The sequence below is a fragment of the Rhyacophila brunnea genome, unplaced genomic scaffold, assembly GCF_057557595.1.
Source record: "Rhyacophila brunnea isolate RB1 unplaced genomic scaffold, BYU_Rbru_1.0 scaffold_11, whole genome shotgun sequence".
Lineage (NCBI taxonomy): Eukaryota > Metazoa > Arthropoda > Insecta > Trichoptera > Rhyacophilidae > Rhyacophila > Rhyacophila brunnea.
In genome coordinates, this window is record NW_028232763.1 from 29,794,620 (window position 1) to 29,819,879 (window position 25,260).

The 25,260-nt window shown below is 32.6% G+C and overlaps 1 protein-coding gene across 1 annotated transcript in view; it reads left to right on the top strand.

Moving 5' to 3' along the window:
* Positions 1-25,229, top strand: part of kl-2 (dynein heavy chain 2, axonemal kl-2) — a 79,252-nt gene extending 54,023 nt beyond the window's left edge. Inside the window, exons 50-75 of the mRNA XM_085960232.1 lie at positions 84-207; positions 715-918; positions 1,017-1,121; positions 1,416-1,642; positions 1,730-1,959; positions 2,179-2,333; positions 2,417-2,516; positions 3,154-3,278; positions 3,361-3,583; positions 5,175-5,350; positions 5,443-5,613; positions 8,966-9,165; positions 9,255-9,418; positions 9,494-9,640; positions 12,256-12,401; positions 12,671-12,831; positions 12,922-13,126; positions 13,222-13,407; positions 13,964-14,148; positions 14,250-14,472; positions 14,579-14,746; positions 17,462-17,564; positions 17,714-17,871; positions 17,963-18,078; positions 23,502-23,635; positions 24,953-25,229. Of these exons, the coding sequence (XP_085816358.1) occupies positions 84-207; positions 715-918; positions 1,017-1,121; positions 1,416-1,642; positions 1,730-1,959; positions 2,179-2,333; positions 2,417-2,516; positions 3,154-3,278; positions 3,361-3,583; positions 5,175-5,350; positions 5,443-5,613; positions 8,966-9,165; positions 9,255-9,418; positions 9,494-9,640; positions 12,256-12,401; positions 12,671-12,831; positions 12,922-13,126; positions 13,222-13,407; positions 13,964-14,148; positions 14,250-14,472; positions 14,579-14,746; positions 17,462-17,564; positions 17,714-17,871; positions 17,963-18,078; positions 23,502-23,635; positions 24,953-25,092 (4,276 nt within the window). The 3' untranslated portion in view covers positions 25,093-25,229. The remainder of the gene's footprint in view (positions 1-83; positions 208-714; positions 919-1,016; positions 1,122-1,415; positions 1,643-1,729; positions 1,960-2,178; positions 2,334-2,416; positions 2,517-3,153; positions 3,279-3,360; positions 3,584-5,174; positions 5,351-5,442; positions 5,614-8,965; positions 9,166-9,254; positions 9,419-9,493; positions 9,641-12,255; positions 12,402-12,670; positions 12,832-12,921; positions 13,127-13,221; positions 13,408-13,963; positions 14,149-14,249; positions 14,473-14,578; positions 14,747-17,461; positions 17,565-17,713; positions 17,872-17,962; positions 18,079-23,501; positions 23,636-24,952) is intronic.
* Positions 25,230-25,260: the final 31 nt, after the last annotated feature.

A 25,260-nucleotide genomic window follows, 5' to 3' on the forward strand; every position in this document is an offset into this window, starting at 1 on the left:
TACGTATGGCCTAAAGCGTTGCTATTTTACGATGACATATTTATTAGGCAACATTTTTAATCATTCTTCTAATTGTCTTTTAGTATGTTAACAAATAAAAGGAATAACGCAGCTGCAAATGCAAATAAACTGAGGAATGGCTTGTCTAAATTGGAAGACACTAGAGTTTCCGTTGAATCAATGTCAGTGGAATTGGAAGCTTCTAAGGTAGGCAATCGGCAAATAAATCATTTATTGTTTCATTATTAAAGGCCCAGGGACAGTGTAAAAGTCGAAAATAAACAATTTGGGATATCTTTGGTGGCTAAATCTGAAAACACCACAAAACAACAAAATTAAACAATCACATTATGTATGATGTGACCTTGGAGGCACTGCAGTCATGATGTCTCTGGAATCCATTTCGATGCTGTCATGTACTTACCTAATTTAAATTGAATTTTGAATATTTCAGATGTAACTGCTGGTAAATAAAAATGTAAAACTGTGAATTAGACGTACTAAAGTATAATAGGACTAGGTATGCAAATAGCAATAAAATGTGAATTCCTGGAACGTAAAATTGAGGTTCCGCGGTAATTGTCCTACAAAGTCTACAGGTTTTTAGATGTAGTTCCCACATTTTTAAAATTTTCGCAGTTGGTAGAATAGGCTGATAAACCCATAATTAATAAAAGCTAAGTTTAACTGTTGTTTAAATTATTGTTCTCACAGGCGCAAGTAGCACTTTATACACAGGAGTGTTTAGATTACATGGCCGTCATAAATATACAGCAAAGAAATGCAGACGAGCAGCAAAGGAGTGTTGCCATTCGAAGTGTTAAAACTGGGGAAGAGGAAGTCCAGTGTAAAAAGCTTGCTGATGCTGCCGAGAAAGATCTGGCTGGAGCCATGCCCGCCCTGAAAGAGGCCATTGCTGTCAGTACATATTACATTTCAGTGAAATTATTCTTTTTGCTATACGCCTGTTTATAGATTTATACAACGTAATAATTAAAAATATTTATGTATTGCAGGCATTAAACTCGTTAAATAAAAAGGACATAACAGAAATAAAATCTTATGCAAAACCTCCAGTAAAAATTGAAATGGTACTGGAAGCTGTAATGATACTTTTACAGGTTTGTGTTAAAATTGATATAATATATTAATTATATATTTATATTGACAATATGAAATTTAGTCCCTTCAGAGAGCGGAAGCCTTGTGCAAAACTAGTGGTGACACTGATTAATAAAATTAACTACTCACCTTGACGACAATATAATAAAAATAAATTATTGTTGATTCAGTGTATAATCCGCTGTTCAAATTTGGTTGAAATGCTTGCAATTTTTGACTGGTAAAATGACTTGTAACTATTTCAAACTGTGATGTTTCTTCTGAACAAATATCTAATAATTAGTCTTCTTTAGGTCGACACTTCTTGGGTGGAAGCAAAGCGTCAATTGGGTGATCAGTATTTCCTGGAGAACCTCAGAAATTATGATAAAGATCACATTCCCGATAAAGTGTTGAAAAAAATTGCAATGTATACCACGAATCCAGAATTTGAGCCCGAGAAAGTCGGTACGGTTTCATCTGCCGCTAAATCTCTCTGTCAGTGGGTACAGGCCATAGAAAAATATGGGAAGGCTTTCAAGTGTGTAAAGAAATTAAAAACAATAATGCTTTCTCTCTGATCGATGCTGTGATTTAAAAAGAATAATTTTGTTAAAATGTTTTGTAGAATCGTAAAACCAAAAAAAGAGCGATTGGACGAAGCCATGTCATCATTAAAATTGAAGCAGAAAATTTTAGCAGAAGCTCAGGAAAAGTTGAAGATTTTGAGTGAAACTCTAGAAAATTTACAAAAAGAATATGACAAAAAATTAGAACAAAAAGAAGGATTAGCAGCGAGAGCTAAAATATTGCAAGCTAAACTAGACAGGGCCGCAGCTTTGGTGGATGGATTGGGAGGTATTCAATTCATCGATTTAACTTTGTACAGAAATCTATTAAAACTGTTATTTATTAATTAAAAAGGCAGAATATATTATTATAAATATTTATTTTTTCTATAATTTTACCAAGGCGTTGACTGCGACCCGCTATCATAATTATAGCCTCTTCTCTGAGTGAAGATCTGTCCCTCTCTCCAATTATTGATCAGTGTTTTCATCGTCAATCTTATTTAAGGTGAAAAAGAGCGCTGGAAAGCTACCGTAGAGCAATTAGATGCTCAGTTCATCAATTTACCAGGAGACTGCCTTATATCTACTGCATTTATCTCTTACTTGGGTCCGTTTACTTCACAGTATAGAGAGAAATTGAGCGATTTATGGGCGGCAGAGGTATTGATACGCTGTGTACTGTTATTACATTTATAATTTTTGTACAACGGAACAGTTCACTGTAAAGAAGTGATTTTTTTTAGGTAGATAAGGAAGACATTCCTCACAGTTTGGGATTGAATGTTAAGGCTTTCCTTCTGGATGATGCGGTGTTGAGAGAGTGGAACCACATGGGCTTGCCGGGTAAGAATTTTTTTTCTACTGTGTGGTGAACACATGACGTGACAAAATTTAAACTTTTATTAGCTACAGTAAATTTAATTAAAATAATATATTGCCATCTATTAAATTTTCAAACAAATTCACTCAATAAAAACTTTCTATTGCCATCTGTTAATACTGACAAATTAATACTTAAAAAAATTGATTATTTATTGGTTCGCGTGTACAATAATAATTTTATTCTATATTATACCCCGTATAGGTAAAAAATTGTCAATCACCCGAGGACAAAAATAGCCCAGTTGGCAGTGCCTGTCTTGTCAAACGATATGTCAACGAATCGATCGTGACGTCTGTCTTTGAGTCAAATTTTTTCTATTGATCAAATTATTGCAATTTTTTGTTAGAGATCTGGTGTGTAAAAAAGTTTCCTTTCAAAAACTACTCTGAATAAACTAGACCGACAACTATAGCATGGGGTGCTGCTGCTTGGAAAATTAATAGCTTGCTAATTAATACACTGGTAATACTCACATTATGGCATCAGCGCCAAGGTCACAACTTAAGCTTTAGTTGTCAGTCTACAGTTTTGAGTATTTTTTAATCGTGGTAAATTAATGAATTTGTTGATGTGTGGTTGTTAATTTATTTATTTAAGGTGATTTATTCAGTGCCGAGAATAGCATAATCGTAACGAATGCTAAAAGATGGCCGTTGGTCGTAGATCCTCAAGGTCAAGCTATTATTTGGATATCAAAAATGGAAGAGAAAAATGGTATCAAGGTACATGATTTGTTTATTAACTTGATAATAAATATATGTTATAATACAAAAGATAGGTAGTGATTGAAAATTTCCATTGCAGATTGTAGATTTCGGAGAATCCACTTGCTTGAAGGTTTTGGAAAAGTGTCTGACGAAAGGGTTGCCGGTTCTCATTCAGAATACAATGGAAATAATTGATCCTTCCATTGATCCCATTTTGAACAGAGCTTTTGTGAATATCGGTAATAGAGTAATGATAACGTTCAACCAGCAAGTCATCGACTATAATGACAACTTTCGACTATACATTGCGACAAAGTTGGGTAAGTATTAGCACTTAAAATTAATATATTGTTATTATATAATAGTACAATAGGTACTTATTATATTACTATATATATGTTACACCGAATGTGCGAAATTGACTATTACATGAAATGGGCAAAATTTTGGCTAATTCATGTAATAGTCAAGCCTGTTGCCTTATTCATGAATTAGGAAAATTTTCTGCTGAGTACATAAATTCGCCAGGGTATGGAATTCTTGAACTGTCAACATGACAGAAGAAAAAGTAAATTTAATACGGATGGTTTTATTATTTATAATTGGACATAATATAATATTATTATTATTAGGTTAGGCTAGGTTTTGTAATTCTGAATTAAATTATTCAACTGAATCTCCATTTTGAGGTTAGTTATCAAGTGTCAACAAACTATCACAAACATTCAATTGACCATTGCACGTTTGATACCAAGCACGAATCAAATCGCGAAAATACTTTTCAATAAAATTCTTCCGTTATCATATTAAAGTTCTAGATTTTTTTGCGCATAGTAAATGGATATGAACGTCATTGTAGTTATTGATTGGTATATTTTTATATTATAATCAATGACATTTGACACATTTGTTTAGTTTGATTTGTTGCAAAAAACGCCACCAGAGTGCGATCATCTATTTTGACCATAGATAATATATGTACATTTTGACCAATGCATGAGCATTTGATACATTTAGTTTAGTTGCAAAAAATACCACCGTAGCGCTACCATCTAATTTGTCCAATACATGAACTAGGCAGAAAAATTACTGCCGAATTCACGCACTCTCCAGATATTTCGTCTAATTCATGAATAAGGCAACGGGCTTGCATTTTTCATGATTTAGGCAAAATTTTGCCCATTTCATGTAATATTCAATTTCGCACATTCGGCGTAACGTATATATACTTACTTATTAAACCAATAATTTCATTTTTTCTTGCGCACTGTAACGAGGAAACATTCGTTGACATTTTAGTTTATGATTTTCTCCATACATTTATTCACTTTTATAACGAGCTCGTCAAAAATTTTCTTAAAACTGTTAATGTGTCGATCGTTTAAAAACATTTCGACCCTAAGCAATAAAATCTGACCGGACAGGATGCCGCCGGGATCGGATTACGTTTATGACACTAGTTAAGTGTCTAAGTACCTACCTAATTGATGTTTACGCCGACAATATTGAAAAAGTATCCACGCATATGGTTGAAATTGCATGTGAAAAATCTAAGGTTTGTGAAGTCAGTAGGTACCTACCAGTGTTTATTGCGTTCATTACAATAAACAAATTCTTTTGTAGTTTATGAATGCCATGCTTGTTTCGGGGAAAAATCCTAATTGTGTATTTTTGTTTGAATTGCGACTTTTTGTGTTATGTGACTGCTCATTTAAAAATAACTATTCTCTGATATAAGGAGTAACGCTTATAACGAGCAAATTCAGTCAGTCCCATCTTCCTCGTAATAACCAAGTTCAACTGTATATATATGGTGGTGTTGGACACGAATCTAAATAATATAATTTTCCTACAAAGAAAACAATCACCGAGTACTTATTGAGAATGTTACAATAAAATGACTTTTTTTAGGTAACCCAACATACACGCCGGAAGTTTTGACCAAAACTGCTATGGTTAACTTTGCCGTTAAGGAACAAGGCTTGCAAGCGCAACTGTTAGGAATCGTCGTTAGGAAGGAAATTCCGCAACTGGAGCAAATGAAAGACACCTTGGTTGTTAATATAGCAAAGAATAAAAAAATATTGGTAAAGTATTATAACAACTTTACTGAGACATGTCTTGTTCTTGTAGTATAGTCACACATAGATAGTCGGCTGATGAATGGTTTTTAAAATAGGTCGATCTAGAAAACGAGCTTCTGCGCCTCATGAATGAATCTGAGGGATCGCTATTGGAAAATGAAGAGTTATTTACAACTTTACAAACTTCTCAAAAGACATTTGTCGAGGTAAAAGAAGCATTAGAAACGTCACAAGTCACAGAAAAAGAAATTGATGTTGCTAGACAGGTAAAACATTTCCTGCACATTATTGTATTAGTACAATGTATATAATATGAGGCGTCTAATTCCAAAAAGCGATAAGTCCATATTTTGTCAAAATCGAGAAAAAAATATGCACATATTCTTTGTATAATTTTACACAATATGTATTGATCTATAAATTCCAAAACGCGACATAACCCTACGAAAAAAAATATTTTAAGTATCGAAATTATTTAAAGCTTTGTTGATTTCGCGCGTGCTTGAGTCAATCAATAAGGGAACATTCAATATTGAAAAAGGCGTCTCTTATGCTGTAGCATCTGGTAAACTCATGACAGTGCCACGGAAATATGTGCCTTATGCGGAATAAATTAAAAAGTGAGATACAAGTAGCGCTACGTCCAATTTTATTTTGTCTATATTTATTACATTTAAGAATTTATCGGCTGAAACAAATTGCCATTTAGTTCTAATTTCGACATAGAATACAACGAAAAAAATAATCTCACGTTAAAACAAATAATTCGTGGGTCGGGATGTGAAGTCAGGTAAGTCACAAAATGTCATTTTGAGATATAGCAAAAACAAAGTTCAAAAAATTCCCCACATTCCCCTAATTATAGTTATGTTTTTTTATGGGTAACAAATCAAAGTACATGTAATTAGCTTTCAATTATATGTCCTCGAAGTATTCTAACTATTTCGTTTCATTAAAACTTAATTGGTTTAAAAAAAAAGGGAATTGACTTAACTGGATTTGCACAAAAAATGATTGACTTACCTTACTACGCATAAAGTAATATTGTTATTTTTTCATGTAAATCCGACTAATATTAGCAATAAAACACACGTTTTATACATAAATCTTATTGGTTTATTGAAAAAAATATTATATAAATTTAAAATTAGCATTTTTACAACTTTTTTTTACTTTAATGTTATTTAAGTAATGAAAAGGCACACAAACCTGAATATTATAAAGTTTAATCGTTATCATTAAACTTCAGTATGAATTTCTTCAATAGTATCAGGTTAAATATCGCTGACTATCTCAGATGTCTCAAGTGACTCATAAAATTCTCTATAATACGGTGAAATGTATGGAAGTAAGTCTATCAAATCTTTCGTCTTGTCTCGTCTTATATATGAAATTTGTTAAAATGCACTCGTTTCGTCGAGAGTTCTTTCAAATTTCTCTATTCCCGGTTTGTGTTTGTTGAATTGAAGCCACTTAACATCTCTCCAAACAAACTTATTCCCATCTGTGTCTATTTTTCTGAGTGGCAATGGTCCTTTTAATCGATCCGAGTAGTTAAAAATTTGTAATTGCACGAGTCATTTCAGTGACTTTAAAAGGATTTTTCTTTGCAGCCTCACACATTGATTTGGCCCAATCATGAGGATGTTCGATCGTTCCACCAAATGTTTTTTTTTCTTCTTAATTATGCGATGGTCACTATCGCACTCCATATGTGTGTGGCCAGGGACTAAAAAGTGTGATCAATTTTGTTTAAAGTCTCAGAATGTTTTACTGCTATCATGCACATTACAGCTACGTGGCTATTTTTGTTTTGACCCGCACATCTATCAGAATACATGATCATATGCTTAATATTATCATGTACCCCTTGGTTAAGTATTTGAACAGGCATGAAGCGATATCGTTAGCTTTTCTATTAGCAAGAGTTTCATGGCATACATAGCAATATCCCTGGTTATTATCACAATCATGCACTGTCAAATGCCGTTTGTAAAAGGCCAGGGAACTTTGCTGCATGTCAAATGTTACAATTTGGCAAGAAGAATCTTGCAAGTACTTTTTATCACAATTTTTTAGCTGAATATGCAAAGTCAGCTTCGTTATGATGCTCTTTCAATTCCTCATGATTTTTATTTCTTTCTTCATCGTTGGTGGAATTCTTAATTAAGTTAAGTTTATCGTATGTTTGGCAAGTAGGTATCCTTATTTGGCCGTTTGAATGTTAAGTTCATGCCAGGGAATATTTCTGCGTATAAACGAATATTGATGGGATTAGAGCTAATACTCTTCAAATATTGAGAATACATCACAGTTATTGTCATATGTGGCGGTAAGTATTTTCTGACAGTTCCTTCTAGAGTAATGACTCTCATAATGATGGAATTGAGAGTATAATATGTGTCTTAGATATTTGCCTATCTTCTTCGCTATCTTTTAGAGATATTTTTCCTCTTGCATATTTTTGAATAAGTATACCGGAAGTAGTCGCACTTTTTTTTCCAAAACAAAAAAATTGTGACTTTCACTTAATGTTTTAGTGTACAACCTTTACAAATTGGTTTCCGTAACAGTTCAACAGTCAAGTAATATTAAACTGTTGGCGAAAATGTTGTTTTCATGGTTCGCTTTGTCTGATACGACTTTTTTTCGTATTCATAACATCCATTATAGGTACTTATTGTGTAACTTTTTCCAGTATTTCGTGCAAATTTTTTATCATTTCTGAAGGCTTTGTATCATCCCTTAAGTTACATTTTTGGTGATTATTACTTCTCAATCGAGAACGAGGGTAACAGGTTAAATCATCATTATGATGTGTAATCGTGGAAGCACTATTTGAGCATGAAGGGCGTGGTTCTTCAATGTTGGTAAATTAGACTGTAATAATTCTTGAATATTAAAATCAAGATCTTTTATGCTATCAATGAATCGTTAACATACAAGTTATTGGAGTATGTGGTTGAACCTAGAAGCAAGATTGTTTATTTGGATATTATGTACGTGTTTTTAGATTTAAATAAATCAAATTCGATAAATTTGGTATATTTTTTATTATTTACAAATAATACACATACTTATTTATATAAGTCATAATTTATTATAATACCTATGACTATTTTACTTAGGTTCTGTTGTTATTTCTTTTTCAAATATTTCTCAAAATATCTTTAAAAATACGTTAAATTCACCAAAATCAACACTGAGTAGGTATGACGTTTGAAGGTAAGCCAACTATGAGTAGTAAGGTAAGTCACACAAAATGTTGACTTATCTGACTACTCATGTGACTTAACTGTGTACACACCCCGTAAAATAAAAAATATGTTTTGACTGAAACTGCATCTCACCAATGGTGAGACGTACGGCTTACCTGACTACACACAACGAAAGATTATTTTTTTTTTAGTATAGTGGCATTCATATCTCATTTTTGCTGTTTTGTGACTTACCTGACTACACATCCCGACCCACGAATTGAAGTTTGAAACATAAAAACGTTGTTTCCCGAAAATATTGAATTGTGGACGTGTTGCTTTTTGTAATTAGACACCTCATATTATATACATTATGCATTACATTTTTAATTTTTTTCAAAATGATACATTTTTTTTACAGGGTTACATACCGACCGCTGAGCGTGCTTCTGTATTATTTTTTGTTTTGATAGATCTCTCTTATATCGATCCGATGTATCAATTTTCTTTAGAGTCTTATATTGAACTTTTTTTGTCTTCTATCAAAAAAAGTAATAAGTCCAACATCTTAGAAGAGAGAATCAATAACTTGAATGAATATCACACTTATGCGGTCTACAAGTAAGCATAATAATTTATACATTATTTGATGAATTTCAAAAGACTTAGAAATTGTACATAATGAATAAAATATTACATTTTTCCAACAGGAATACTTGTAGAGCGTTATTTGAACGGCACAAGCTTGTGTTTACATTCCATTTGGTGGCAAAAATAATAAACCAGAAAGGAATGCTTCAAATGAACGAGTATCTGTTTCTGCTGAAGGGTGGCATAGTCCTCGATAGGACAGAGCAACCGGATAATCCGACCAGTGAGTTGTACTACAACTAAATTTATTTTATGGTATAATGATGATACAGGTAACAAACTTTTGAGGCTGTTGCAGCTTGGCTTCCTGAAAATTGCTGGGATAACATAACCGAGCTTAATAAAATTGGAGGATTCCACGGAGTCATTGAATCGTTTGAAGCTCATTCCAGAGATTGGCAGACGTGGTATCTGCATCCTGAGCCCGAAACTCTACCACTTGTCGGTATGAAAATGACAATCTAAAATTACCAATTGCTATAGATTTAATAAATATTGTGTACATATAAAATCTACTTACTTGATAATATAAAAAAAAATCTGCAACTTTATTCTCTCAGATTTTTGTGTTTTAATTAAATCATATTTTTACGATCAAATTTTATCTACTTCCCGAATAGATTTCAAATTCGGTACACAGGTGCTAATAAAAACTTAAACAAACATATTATTATATTTGGCTGAAGATACTGAGGTGTTATAAATTATTAAACAAAAACGTCTTTTAATATCACAAAGAAATACTCAATTTCCCATCTGTTGTGAAAGTGATGAGTTTTAGTCTCGTTTTGGGTACTTATTGTACTCATCGTCAAACTATTCTCTCACCGTGCAAAGAGCGTATTGCGCAATGGTGTGGGAAAACTACGCTTCAGTTTAAAGCAGGGGTTCATAAAGTGTGTCAATTATGTCCCGCATGACTTTTTGATTTGTCCCGCGAGATTTATGTTAAATCTGTAAGTATTATATTTTATTCTTCATATCGAATATTAAAAATTACACTTAAAATTAAACATCCTTGTTATATTATTTATATATTAGTTATATAATATATATTATTTAAAATTAAATGGTTTCTTTATTTATAGATCTACCATCGTAAGTCGTCAGCCGGTCGAATTTGAAACTAAAATTGTCTATCGAGGATAAATTTGTCACAAACGCCATTTAATTTTACAACATATTTCTCGAATTATGGATTGCGCTTGCGTTTATCTAGCTCTCATGGCGTCAAAATATCAAAAACACATTGTAATTAGTGTTGATAAATAAAATAAAAAAAGTAAAACAACAAGTAAAAAAAGCTTTTTCCTTTTAAATAAGGAATGTACCTAATACATAATTTTATATTTGATATAGTATTTTATAATCGAACAAGTGTCTGTTGCTAATTTAGGTGCGCTGATTTTCTTGCTCGCAAGATTTTTATTGTTTGTACATATGAAAACATAAAGAGCATTTTAGATTATTAATAAACGAATGTGACCTTTTAATATTTGACATTATTCGATAGCTACTTAGCACCAATTATTTAGTAAGTATTTAAAGTAAGCTATATTTTAATATAATCAACAATGAATTATGTCTCCACGAAGAAATGAATGAGACGAAGCGCAATCCGAAAATAACTCCACAGTAGTGTTTACTGGCGTTATGACAAATTTATTCCAGACTGAGTCAAATGTTTACATTGTAAAACGTCAGCATGCAGAATTCGGGATTATTGAAAATACAGAAGAAATAAGTATAGTGCATAATGGCAAGTAGTTCTAAAACAGTTCGTGGGAATGCCAGAGACATCATTCTAAAACTATGGCAATTCTGCGATGACGAAAAAGGACAAAAATAATTGATTATTTCTATCGATAATGGAATACAAGTGGCCAGCCGCCATGACAGGTGTTCAGTGTTACCAAGTTGCATTTATATTACAATGCAAGCAATTTCTTGTTTTTTTTATGATATAAAAAAAATATTAATGTTGGATAGCAATATAAATTAATACTTAGGTACTTATTATTTGTGTATGTAAACGGATTTATAAAGAAATTTAGTATATTAATTAAACTGACATTTACAAGTCTGAATTCCATAATATGACCTCGACTGGTTTTATTTTTACCCTAAATGGTCCTGAGAGTGACACAGAATCGGACGATAGTCTATCTGGAATTGAACCATTATAGTAGTTATATAATTTCTACATTGTTTGTGTAACTTATAGTTATCGTGTTTTATTTAAAATTCTATTGATGTTGATACTATTTTACTGTCTTTAGAGTTATTTTAATTTATTTTCGCTTTTTTTATTATATTTTTTTCCATGACTAAAATATACACAATACTACTTTATATTTTCCAATTTCTGATTTTTCCAACTATGCATTTCTTCCTCGTGGTTATAAAAAAAGTAACACGTTTTTATTTTGATTGTGTTAATTTTTAATTTAAATAATATTTGTACATAAATCTACTACCAATGAAAATTTATAAATAACCATTTTTTTGTTAGTTATGACAACATTCTCAATGTCATACTAGCGCCCTCGCTGAAATGCCAATTTATGATGGTAGATCTATACCTATATTTGTGAAAAAACATTTTTTACAATGAGCTTTAATAAATTAAACTTAAGATCAAAATTAACAGACAACCATATCCCATCTGTTTTGCGTATTCACACCACAAAATTTGAGCCTAGATTGCAGGGTTTAGCTTCAAACAAACAATTGCATAAATCACATGGTGAAAAAATTTAAATATTAATTTTTAGTATATTAATGAGAGTAATAATAATGCACATTTAGTTAAAAATATAAGTTTACACAATGAAATAATTTAAAATTTTTTTGCCTTATGTTTTTTAAAAGAAAGGGCGGCCCGCCAAATATTTTTGATTTCAAAATTGTCCCTTTGACAAAAAAGTTTGTGAACCCCCGGTTTAAAGCATGGGGATTTACTTTCTGCATTTGTTCTCGAAGCTTAGAATATGGTTGATCTGAGCCTTCGGAAGGTGGTGTCACCACAATATACCTAATGTATATTTTATTTTGGAACAGGCGAATGGAACGGTATCTGCGGTGATTTCCAGCGACTGCTGTTCTTGAGATCCCTCCGGTTGGATAGATTGACCACGTGCCTCACGACATTTGTTATAAATACGATGGGTCCAAGATATGTTGAGCCACCTGTTTTAGATGTCAAGGTGAAAAGGGATTTAAAGAATATTCAGTGTATCGTTATTATGCAGGAATGTTATAAGTAAACCTAAAATATCTTGTATACTGGAATCATTCTACACTGACACCATGGAGCAATTATTAGTTGCACTGGTATTGTTTGCCAGCGTTGAAACAGGCATTGTAGGAACTAATAACAATACCACTGCTAACGCTTTTACCAAATCCAAGGTGCCACTGTAGAAATGACTGAAGTATACTCGATACGCCTTTTATAAATAACTTTTCGTTATAGGCTGCCTGGGAAGAATCTCACAACAGAACACCGTTATTATTTGTACTTTCTCCAGGAGTTGATCCTACTTCTTCCCTTATTCAACTGGCAGCTGATTGTAAAATGAGTGATAAATTTCAATCTCTCAGTTTGGGTCAGGGGCAATCTGAAATTGCTACCAGGTACGTATCTCAGTCTTAACAAAAAATATTTAAGTATGATGTATTATTCTAAACTAACCGACTGCTCCGTGATTTTGTAACCGGTTTCAGGATGCTCGAGATGGCAATGGATAATGGTGGCTGGGTATTTTTGGCCAATTGCCATTTAGCGTGTGCTTGGTTAAGTACTTTGAGAGGACTCGATCGTGTATCGGTCCATCCAAAATTCAGATTGTGGCTCTCCTCCATGCCGGATCCGGCATTTCCATTGAGCATTCTACAAAATAGCATCAAAATGACAACGGAACCACCGCAGGTGATTTAATTTCCACCCGTGTGTTAGACAGGCAGTCCACAAATGAATTTAAATGAATACTTTCATAATTACTATTTACTTTATTTTTCATACAGGGTATAAAAGGAAATATGGCATTATTATTTTCAAATATAAATGAAGAAAAGTTTAATGAGGAGACACCCAAGTATAGGAAACTTTTGTACTGTGTATCATTTTTCCATTGTACTTTGTTGGCCAGAAAAAGATTCAGACAATCGGGATACAATGTGGTTTATAGCTTCAATAATGCTGATTTTGAGGTAAAATATGCTTCCTTTTGAAATGTTGTAACCAGAGCGTTGGAGCGGAGCTCGGAGTAGGAGCTCGGAGCAGCACCGAAAATTTGTAGTGCTCCACTGCTCCGGATGCTTCTTTTATTATTAAATTTTTGTCCTAAAATCCAATGAAAATATTACATTTAACACTTTGAAACACTGGAATTATTTGAAATACAGCCGAGTGATAAACAACCTCACTTTTTTTGACAGAAGAGGCAGATAATGAAAATTTAATAATTGCTGTCGGCAATTTTGTTAAATAGAATTAATAATGAAGAATAATAACCTTATTTCAAAACTAATTATTTTTTTTATTTTTTAACATCGGTATACACATAATACATATTAAAACTTTTTACCCGGAGCGGAGCAGACTCTGGAGTGGAGCTGGAGCAAGTATTAGGTCCCGGAGCAGAGCTGGAGTGGCGCAATTCAAAAAATGATCTGCGCCAACCTCTGGTTCTAACAATAAAGCTGTTAAAAATATTAATAAGCTAATTATGAAATTTCATTGATTATTTAAACATGTATTTCTTAGGCTTCCGAGAATCTGCTTTCGACTTATCTCGATCAGTTTGAAGAGGTTCCTTGGGAGACATTGAAATATCTTTTTGCCGTAATTAATTATGGCGGACATGTGACTGATGACTGGGATATGCGAGTCCTCAATGCGTACATCAATCAAATATTTTGTAATGATGCATTGGCCCATAACAATTATAGGTGAGTATTTGAGGTTGAAAATTTCCTTACTGGATGTTATATTATATTATATAATATGATCATAATTTATTCAATGTAAAAAATATATGTTTTAATTTTAGGCTTTCTTCAGTCGCTTCTTATTTAGTTCCCCGTGATGGTTCTCTTCAGACCTATAGAACATTTATAGAATTGTTACCATCGAGCGAGAGAGCAGAAAGTGTTGGTCAGCACGCATCAGCTGATGTGGCTTGTCTCACGCAAGATGCCACACTCATGTGTGACGCTTTACTTTCGCTCATACAAACAGGCGGCGGAACGGACAGTACCAATAGAGACGAAAAGGTATATCCACAAATATTCCTTGTTTTATGCTGCTAACTTATTATGTATTTTGTTTCAACTGCATACTAGTCTAGCATAATCGGTAATTTGCTGTAAAATTTTATAGGTTGACTTGTTAGCAAAAGAAATGCTTTTTAAACTTCCTAAGATTATTGACATTGAAACAACGGAAGCTTTAATGGGACTACACGCAGTGATGCCGATTTGTGTGTCTCTTCTTCAAGAACTCGTATATTTTAATGACCTGATTGTTTACATAATAACCGGATTGAAGGTACAGGAACATTTAATTATAGTGATATTTTACAAAGCATTCAGCGCATGCAAGGATGTATGTATGTAGCTTTATAATATTTATCCAATGATTGTGTTTGGACAATATACATTAATACTATTTTTTGTTGTAATCTTTTCATGTTGTTGCTCTAGGATTAGTTTGTCCAAAGCGACATATGTGAAATATTCAGGAGACGAAAAACAAAGTTCATTACCTTATATTTCAATGCTGGAAGATCTTTCATATTTATTTATTTTACATTGTGAGAGATACATTATATTAGAATATATTAAAAGAGTAATCCTGTGCTATTATTCATTTAATTAAGAAGAATTTGTATTTATTTAACAGCAGATACTGCACTTTAGTAGCGATCGCTTCGAATTCTCACAAAATTAATATAAAAATTACAACTTATGCAAATGTGTTATGAGGACCTAGTCAGTAAAGCTAGACAAAACTAATATTAGAAAAAGATAAAGTGATCCGTTGATCAATCACGTAGTAGAGGGGGTGGTAACTGTATAACAATGCACGGTGCCGTTGGTCCGCACATTGGAGATGCTAATTCATAGCGATTGTTTTGTACTATGGTTTCTTGGATAATTTTTGAAAAAATATCTGTTTCTAATGAAAAATATACTATTTTTTTAATGATTGCGATGCGTTTATAAACAAGAAAATGAACTGCATTATAAAGACAATTTCACCAAAAATGGAGCTTCACCAAACTAATCCTAGAGCGACTGTGTGTCTTCTCTTCTGATTATTTAAATTCCATAGCAATCTCATTATATACAAGATATCGACTGACCCGATCCAAAATCAGTAACCACTTGCAAGACGCAAACATTTTTAATATTCAATTTGGCATAACAAATGAAGCATTTCACAGTGAAGAAAATAATATTACTAATCTCACTTAAATTGTATTAGAAATGGTTTCTGTTAGAAAAATAACTAGCTGGGCTATCACACAACTGAACTAAAAGACATGCACTAAAAAATAACTGAAATTACATATATATTGCAAACAATACATTACCTATTTCAAACATTATCTCTTTTCAAACAGTGATAATATGATAATATAATATATAATATCTTAAAATGTTTCCAAAAAGGTTTCTCTAAGACCGTGATTATTTGTAAGGTCACTATTTCCCAGTCAAACTTAAAATTCAGTATGATGGAACAATGTTTGATATGTGATCAAACATTATAAATATTTCAATTTGTAGAGTTCATCAAACGTAATGCCGACTTCAATAATTTCGGGTTGCGCTTCATGTAAAACAGCAAGGTGAATCTGTAAAGGTTTCGCATAATTTTTTTACACTTCCATTTCAGTTATCCAAATAGATCGGTCCAGCAAATTAACATTATTAATAATTTAATCCTTCTATAATTATTATTGTATCAAGGAATGCTTTTATTACAAAGATATTTTGAGGATTTCCTTGTATGTTTTGTGAAGTTGGTAATCAAACATTATTTTTTATCATTAGCAAGGGAAACATATTGTATATTACGAAAAAATATCAAGTTTTCCCAATTAATACTGTCCATGTACATTGTACATGGACTGTTAATACATTTTAAGTCCCGCTTACTATCTCGCCGAACTATAAGCACTCTTTACAAGACACTTGTAAAGCCAGTGCTCACCTACGCATCGGAAACCTGGACATTAACTCTGCGAAATGAACGAGCCCTGAACATCTTTGAAAGAAAAATTCTCCGCCGTATATATGGACCGATGAGGGATGGCACCAATTGGAGGAGAAGATATAATGCTGAGCTCTACGGGCTGTACGAAGATTGCAGCGCAGTTCAATCAATTAAGATTGGGAGACTGCGATGGCTAAATCATGTGCACCGTATGAATGACAATGAACCGGCAAAGAGAGTGATGTCCAGCAATCCAATAGGACGTAGAAGAAGAGGGAGGCCAAAGGTTCGCGGGTTAGATGGAGCTGCCAGTGACTGCCGTATTCTAGGGGTACCAAATTGGAAAGCGGCCACACTGGATAGGGACAGGTGGACGGAGCTGTTGGAGGAGGCCAGGACCCACACCGGGTTGTCGCGCCCCTGATGATGATGTACATTGTACATAGTCAGAATGTTTGTTAAAATCTTTCCATAAATCTTTTTTTTTGTGTTTAATAGTTCCACAATATTTTAGGGAACAACCATATTCCATAATATGCATATCATGGCCCCCATAAGGGGGGGGGTGACAGGGCTCTAGTCTGGGGCCCGGCATTGCGAGTCGACCAGATAAGTGAAATAAACATAGATCACAAATTTGCTTTAATGATAATAATGGTAAAAAAAGTCACCTGCGTAGCTATTTTCCTTCAATGACATTAATAATTAAAAATATTTGGTTGTATGATGCAATTTTTAACGGTGTGATGATACTCGACAACTACATAATTCAAATGGATGTACATATTAAAAATACAAAAAATCGCTAAAAATATACCTTAATTTTACCATGTACATCATTTGGAAAACGCTACTGCAGCGCGTCACACTGCCTTTACCCTTAGCGATAGGTAAGGGGGCCCCGCCAAACATCCTAGACTGGGGGTCCATTTCAGGAGAGGGGGCCATGATGCACATGGTATGTGAATGCCGTCGAGTATTCAGTATATAAAAATTGAAACTGTGCAGCAATATAAAATTATTTATAATATTGTATTTCAGGAATTAAGGAGAGCAATTGAAGGTCTCGTTATTATGAGTGAGGAATTAGAACAAATGTATGTTTGCCTTTTCGAAGGCAAAGTTCCAAACTCTTGGATCAAAGGTAATTACACATAAGATTATTAAAATTCAATAAGGAGCAATTTTTTTTAATAATAACATTTTCACTATTATAATAATTGAAAATTGAATAACTATTTATGAATTAATATTATATTCTTGCACTCATGGTAATAAAAAAAATATGTACAGCTCGTCCATCTGTTAAGCCGTTGGGTTCATGGTGTCGTGAGCTGTCTGCGAGAGGATCGCATTTGGAGTCTTGGGCGAATGCGCCCCGTGCTCCACCTGCTCTCTGTTGGTTGCCGTCATTCAACTCTCCCACTGGGTTCCTCACAGCTGTTATGCAGGTCTAGATATGTCATGTTATATTGTTTCAGTCAGATTAGAATATCACTGTTTTTCATTAAAGAGATTTCAATTTTCTTATTCCTTTATTAGACGACTGCTCGGCAGGAAGGTTGGCCTATTGATACTCTGTGCTGGGAGTTCACAGTAATGGATTTAGACGAGTCTTCAATAATACGGCCTCCAGGGGATGGGGGCGTTTATATAAAGTATGTGAATTATATATTATGTGTATTTAATTGTTGTTTGGCAAAATAGTTAGTCGCTATGACAGTTTGATTAAGCGGTTGAGTGAATGTTTAACAAGTAATACTCGGCGGAAGTCTGCATTGCGATCCATTTTTAACGTTTAATGTACATTAGAAAGATACTTATTCTTGTCAGCCATGTTCTTAAAACAGTGCTTTCCAAACTCATGCGTCGCGGCCTCTAAGGGTGTCGCAGGGTTTCTGCGGGGGACCGTGAAATATAATTTTTTTATGAATATTTTTTACAATTTTATTATGTATTGTCCGGCAACTTCATCTTGGCTACGTGGCAAATCTGTGAACTACGTACAGCTAATCGAACTTCCGGTTTCAAATTAGGAACGCCCCCAAATTTTTCATTACATTTTTGACACTTCGTATTGGACGCATCTATCAATTTACGTAATTTGAAGCTTTTTATATTCAAAAGATGTCTAAAACAATACGAAATGATGTTCGAATTATTATCAGTAAACTTTTGATTTATTGCGAAGAAGAAACAGAGTCGTATTTAAAAGGCGAGCCTATACAATACTTTCAACAAGCCCATATTACGGGTTCCTGTCATTGTCAGGTATGTCAAAATTCAGTGTTGTAATACTAGAAATATTTCCCCAAATACTGGAAATTATGTTTGTATATTATAAAGTTATGTGTATCGTAATCTATTTTATTAATATTTTTAGACGTATAATAGTTAAGTATAAATGATCATTAGTTAGTTAATGAATTGTCCTATTTTTTCCTAATTATTTTCCTAATTTTTAAACCGATAAGTAGGTACATATTGTTTTAAAATTTATGTAAGGTGGATATAATTTAATTTATAGAAAATTATTTTCACAGTATGTGTTTCTACAACAATTTTACTAAAAATACGATATAAAGACATCATTTGTAAATTATAAAACATGTGATTGGGTCATCAATATAATATTGAATATGTTATATCTTTCACTTCTACTTTTTTACTCATAATTTGTATTCTAGTTATTTAATTAATAAATACCTGCAGCAATATTATCAGTTAATGTGGGTTCAATGATACATTTCCTTCCAAATTCAATAATTACGCTGTATTAATTAACATAATAGTAATAATTAAGAGGTGAAATTATTTGAAAAAAAAATTCTATTGATATTTATTGAACAATAATTAGACTTATAAATTAATGTACCTACTTATAAACTTACTGAGAATAGAATTGATATAAACTTAAAACCTAATTTCGCGGGATATGTTTTCTCAAAAAATGACAACACTGTGAAATATTCTATATGCGATAAGAGTGACTTCCTGTTGTCGCCTAAATAATGTTGTCGTACAGTACATACACATTTTAATTTGTCAGATAACAGATTATGCAAACTTTATATTAAAATATTTATATTGATCGAAAATAATACTATCAAAAGAAGAATTGAATGCAAAAGTCAATTAATATTTCGGATTAAACAGAGCAAATTATTTTTGTAATTCAACTTCATGAATCTACTGATATTACAAGTTTTTGTTACGTATCAGTATGATATTTTATGACGATTTGCTTTTATGTCGGAAAATTTTTCGGCAGAGGGGGGCCGGAATTATTTTTTTTAGATTTTGGGGGCCGTGCTATGAAAAAGTATGGGAAGCACTAGTCTAAAATATAGATTTTGGGGTACCTACCTATGTTAGGGGTCTAAGACTGAAAAATCTTTACACTTGGTCAAAAAGATATTTGTTATTTTTTTTTTAAGAATACAATGAGACATGAGGCCCAATGAAAGTAGTGTAGTACTAATAGTGAAATAATCACAAAATACCGGATACTGGTAATTTGGTTATTATTGTTAGTAATTATTATCCATCAATGTCTTCAACTAATTGTCGTATAATAAACTATTTCTTTTATTCAACGAATAATTCACATGATTTGAGAATGTAACATTTTATAATATATTCAACATACATAATTTGAAAACATCTCATACATATCACCACTAGAAAAAAACATTTTTTTAGAAAAAAATACGACACCTGACGGGACTTGAACCTGTAACCGCTGGATTCACCCCAGTGTGCTTTTGCAATTAAGCTACGAACCTAGCGCAAGCTAGGCACCCTACTTAATTACGACAATTTTTTGTAAAAAAAAAAGTGATATCTAACGTTATAACGCAATTTGATAAGCATTATTCATGTAAGAACTACTAGTTTAGAACGTTTTTAGTTGTTTCCGTATATAACTAGGTCCTAGTAGGGTTTCTTAACCTTTTTGAGCTGCGACCAAGATAAAGGTACCTACTAGTTTTCGTACCGTGACCTAAGACAAAAAATCCGTTCGATTCCAAAGAGAACTTATTTTTATTTATTCCTGCCATTTTTTCCTCAATACATATCATATTAAATATTCCGACCAGTTATAAAATTATAAAAAATATATTTTTTTTGAAAACACTCCTCGACCCACGAAATATCACAGATGACCGGGTCGTTCCGGGTTTAATGGGTCGTATAGGCTAAGAACTCCTACACCAGTGATTCTTAACCTTTTCAAAGTCACGGTGCACTTTTGATCATAAGAAAAAATTTCGGTGCACCAACAAAGAAAAATATGCGAACATAACTTTTATTACAAATTAAACCGATTACATAACAATATTCAAAAAAAATATTGAAGATATATACGGAAAAAACTAAAATTACCCTTAACAACATGGAATTTATTTGTTGTGAAAATCAATTAACGTGAGCCTAAGCTTGTTGGATTTCAGAAATGGTCGAATATTTGATATAGCTACCCTTTATTAATTCTTCGTCTTAATTCGCAAGTGTTTGTCGTTTTTTAGTTTTTATATTATTTATTGTTGAGAAACCGAGCTCACACAAATATGATGATGGAAACTATAATAAAATTTTCAGTGCCCTCGTGTAGAGAGCTGGATATTCGTCATGGACAGAAATCCATTCTTTCAATCCAATTCTTTTTCTTCTTGGTACGAAATTTCTTTTCGCGGTGCACTTGCAACAAGCTAGCGGTGCACCGGTTAAGAACCACTGTCCTAAACTAAGGTGGATAGTTGATATATTTTTTTGCTGATAATACTTATTGCTGATTGTTGATAATACTTATTATGTTGCGTAGGTCGTGACTAGGGAATCCAATCTCGAGCCAAAATTCTGATCCCGGGATTTCGGGATTACAATTTGACAATCCCGAGATCCCGGGACTGGTCCCGGAATTGGCATTTTTTCCCATTGTTAATATAAAATTTTTATATTTACAAATAACATTGATAAAATCGGTCAAAAATAAATCTAGTATAATTTATACTATTTAAGACATTTATTGGAATATCTTGGAAATAAACAAGTTTAATGGAGTAAATAATATTGTAATATAAATAATAATGTGAATTTAATATGAGATTGATGTTTCTGATAGTAAAGACATAATGAATGGATTAGCGATATTTCAAATAGTAAAGCAAATAATCATGGCGTACTTATGGCCTTTCCGCATCATAAATCTAATTAGTCAGTCAAATATGAAACTGCCGTAAAACGTATGATATCATGGTAGAATTTCTTTGTTAAAAGTGCGAAGCATTGTTTTTTCCCAATCTTTCTCATTTTTAATAATTCATGTGAAAAAATAAAATGAATCGGCAACCTACACATGGGTATAAATCAAACTTCATTCAAACTCAGTTTATTTCTAATGTAGTTATTTTTTATTAAAAGTATTTTTTCTGTTTTATTTTCGCTTTTATTTTATTTTCCATAAAAATTGATAAAAAAATCAATCCCGAAATCCCGGGATTATGTTTATCAATCCCGGGATTCATAGGTATCGAAAATAGCTCGGGATCCCGGGATTGGAATCTCTAATCATGACCTAGTTAATGCATGATTGCATGATAAATATTAGCACGTACCTACCTACCTATCTATTCCAGGAAAACAAGATTGATTTTAAACAATTATTGGAATTTTAAGATTACGAAAACTATAATTTTGCAACGTCATCAATCATAACGATTACCTATCAGTATCATAACATAAATAATCATTGGCGTACATAGGTACCTACCTATTTTATAGTTGTACTAGTAGTTTTCCTATTCACATCAGATCAATTGTGGCACAACAATTAGGGAAGAGTCCTAAGTCTTCGTTCCCAGTCCGGTATATCCTTGCAATTTTCCTGTCCTCTGGATTGGTCAACCCAAAGGCGATTCGTTGAACATGACCAGCCCATTTTGGTCGGGAAAATTTTTGATGCTATGAATTATGTTGCGTTTGGAAAATTCATCGTAGACCTCGCGGTTGGGATTTTTGACTCCAAATATCACTCTCATGATATTTACTTTAATATTTCAAATATCAGAGGATCGTTTTTAGACTTAGGTACTGTTGACCAACGTTCCCTCTAATTTTTCTATTGCGTGTGCGTATCATCAACGAATCTGAGCAGTGGCGTAACTAGGGTTGGTGTCACCCGGTGCGGTAAATTTACACACAGGTACAATTTTTCATTATTTTAAAGTATTTATTAATTTCAGTGATTTTATAAATATAATAATAACACTAACAACGATAATTTTTGAAGTAAATAATCGCCTTCCGAGAAATGAGTCGAAGAATTGTGCATGTGATGGTTACGTGCATTCGAGCAAAACTAAAATCTGGGAAAGGAAACTTTCTTTTACAATATTTAATATATTATTATGGTCACCATAAGCAATATTCGTTTTTTTTCAAGTTGTTTTTCAGATTTTAAGTGGACTCATCTACTCATCGTGACGGGTTGTCTTTTTATACGCCCTACGATTTGGCAAATAAATTTCATAGTAGTAGTGTAATCTGTTGACCAGTGGTTCCTTTATTTGCTTCAATTTCATATATTTAGACCAACTCTATAGAAGAAGGGTTTTCCAACATTTTTGTTTTAATATATTATCTAATCTACACATTTTAACCACATTTTACCAAGATTTGTTATTCGCCATTCGTTTAACCCCTTAACCGTAGATCCAAGCACACGCTGATGGAATAATTAGCCAAACATTCAATAATAATATAATCCATCACTCTTAATTGGGCGTATCATGAGGTGCAGTAGCTAATGAGAGGCTTCTGCAATCTTTTAGGCCTGGGAATGATTCAGCATCAGCTAGGTAATCAATGATTTGTCGTGCACTCAACCTGTACTTTTACTGAAATAAATTATTTCTTAAAATGCTTTTGTGAAAATAGCATGAAATAAAATGAAGAAAAGCGGTTGAGCTGACCAACATGTGAGTTTATTCCTGCTGGGAGACTTGAAGTCTGGAGTCGCCTGTTAGAACCCGTGAATAAGAACCTTTATAAGGGTATTAATCGTATATTTTTTTTATAGGGGACTATTTTTGGAAGGTGCTAATTGGCTGAGGAAAGATATGTATCTGTCTGAACCGCAAGCCATGCAACAGGTGTGCTGTATGAGTCCTATACGCTTTAAGCCAATTCAGATGGGAGGCAAGAAGTCAAAAGGTTACCTAACAATATAATCATAATATAATTACTATATCTGTTTGCAGCCATTGTTGGTATGATAATTATTATGTTACATAGAAATACTAATGTCATGATTTATGAAACGTATCAATAACCACTCATCAGTGATAATATTATCTAATCACGTTTGGAGAACGAATCGAATCGAATTAAATTGACATTGATAAAAAGAATTGCCGGAAAAAATATAGTTCAGGTAATGTTATGAGTTTGCAGTTTTGCTGTAATCAAAATTGATCGTAAACAAATAATCTAACAATGTTGTGCAATGTTTTACTCACACGCGTCATGTGATTTATTGATTTTCATCTTATAAAAAAAAATACTGTACAGTTTTTCAATTATATTGGAGCATTTAACTTATTGAAATGATCGACGAATGAAAATTAAACTAATTGGGGTGATTATCAGGTTTTTTTCTTTTCTAGTGTTGAGTCTATACCTACATATTTTTGAATGTAGGTACTTAAAGTACTGATTTTACTTATGCGATCATCGCATTCGATGGGTGATGGTGTATGTGATGATCGCATTCAACCGAATTGAATGTGTACATTCAAATGGCAGTGATTTTACTCATTCGATGATTGTATACGATGTTAGCGGGTACATGCATTGTAATGCAACTGCTTATCGAAACATTTCGATTTTGTAAAAAATATTTTTTATTAATTGTTATACATTTAATTAAATTTAAGCGTTCCTATTAAGCAATTAATAACAGAACAAAAAAATATTGGAAACGAAAACGGTATTATCCATTCTTGTCAAACGTTGACAAGTCAATAAAAATGTCTTATTTCTCACTTATATGTACCTATGACTTATTATTGTACCTACCTACATACAGATTTTTAGAATACTTTGTTTAGAAAATACACATAATATACGAAATAAATTATACATTTTTATGACTTTCCAATATTTTACGAAAATAGAAGTTGCCGTTTGTGTTTCAAAAGTATTGAAATGTGATGCGAAGATCGCATAAGCGAAGTTACCACTGCGACCATCGTATAATTCGTAAAATCACCATTTTAGAAACTTACGCACAAATCAGTGTTACTAAATACCATAATATAGCATTGTACTATAATTCTGATACATTTTGGCAATAATATTTGTGCAATAGAATTTTCTTGTAATTGCTTTATGAAATATGAATGTTTGTAATTTGGTTGGTAAAAATTAATGCAGCTATAATAATTCCAAATTATTTGTAGTTAATGTCTGAATGCATTTTTATCTCAGTAATTACGTTTTTCGCATGATGAATATAATTTTTATTTTAAGGAAAATATACTTGCCCGATGTATTACTACCCACTGCGCAAAGGGTCTTTTGTCGTTGGGGTGGAGTTAGCTGCCGGAAAGCATGATTCCAATTTCTGGATTAAGAGAGGAACAGCTCTACTGTGTACGTTATCCACATAACCAGTCAAATAGTGAATGTTTTTATTAACTTTTTAGTTTTATGTCAATAATTTTTCAGTCATGTGAGAGTTGGAACTTGACCATTATTTTACTATTTCTATGACACTACTGTCACTCTGTAACACAGTAGGTATACAACTTCAGTTACATATTTATTTTTTAATATGA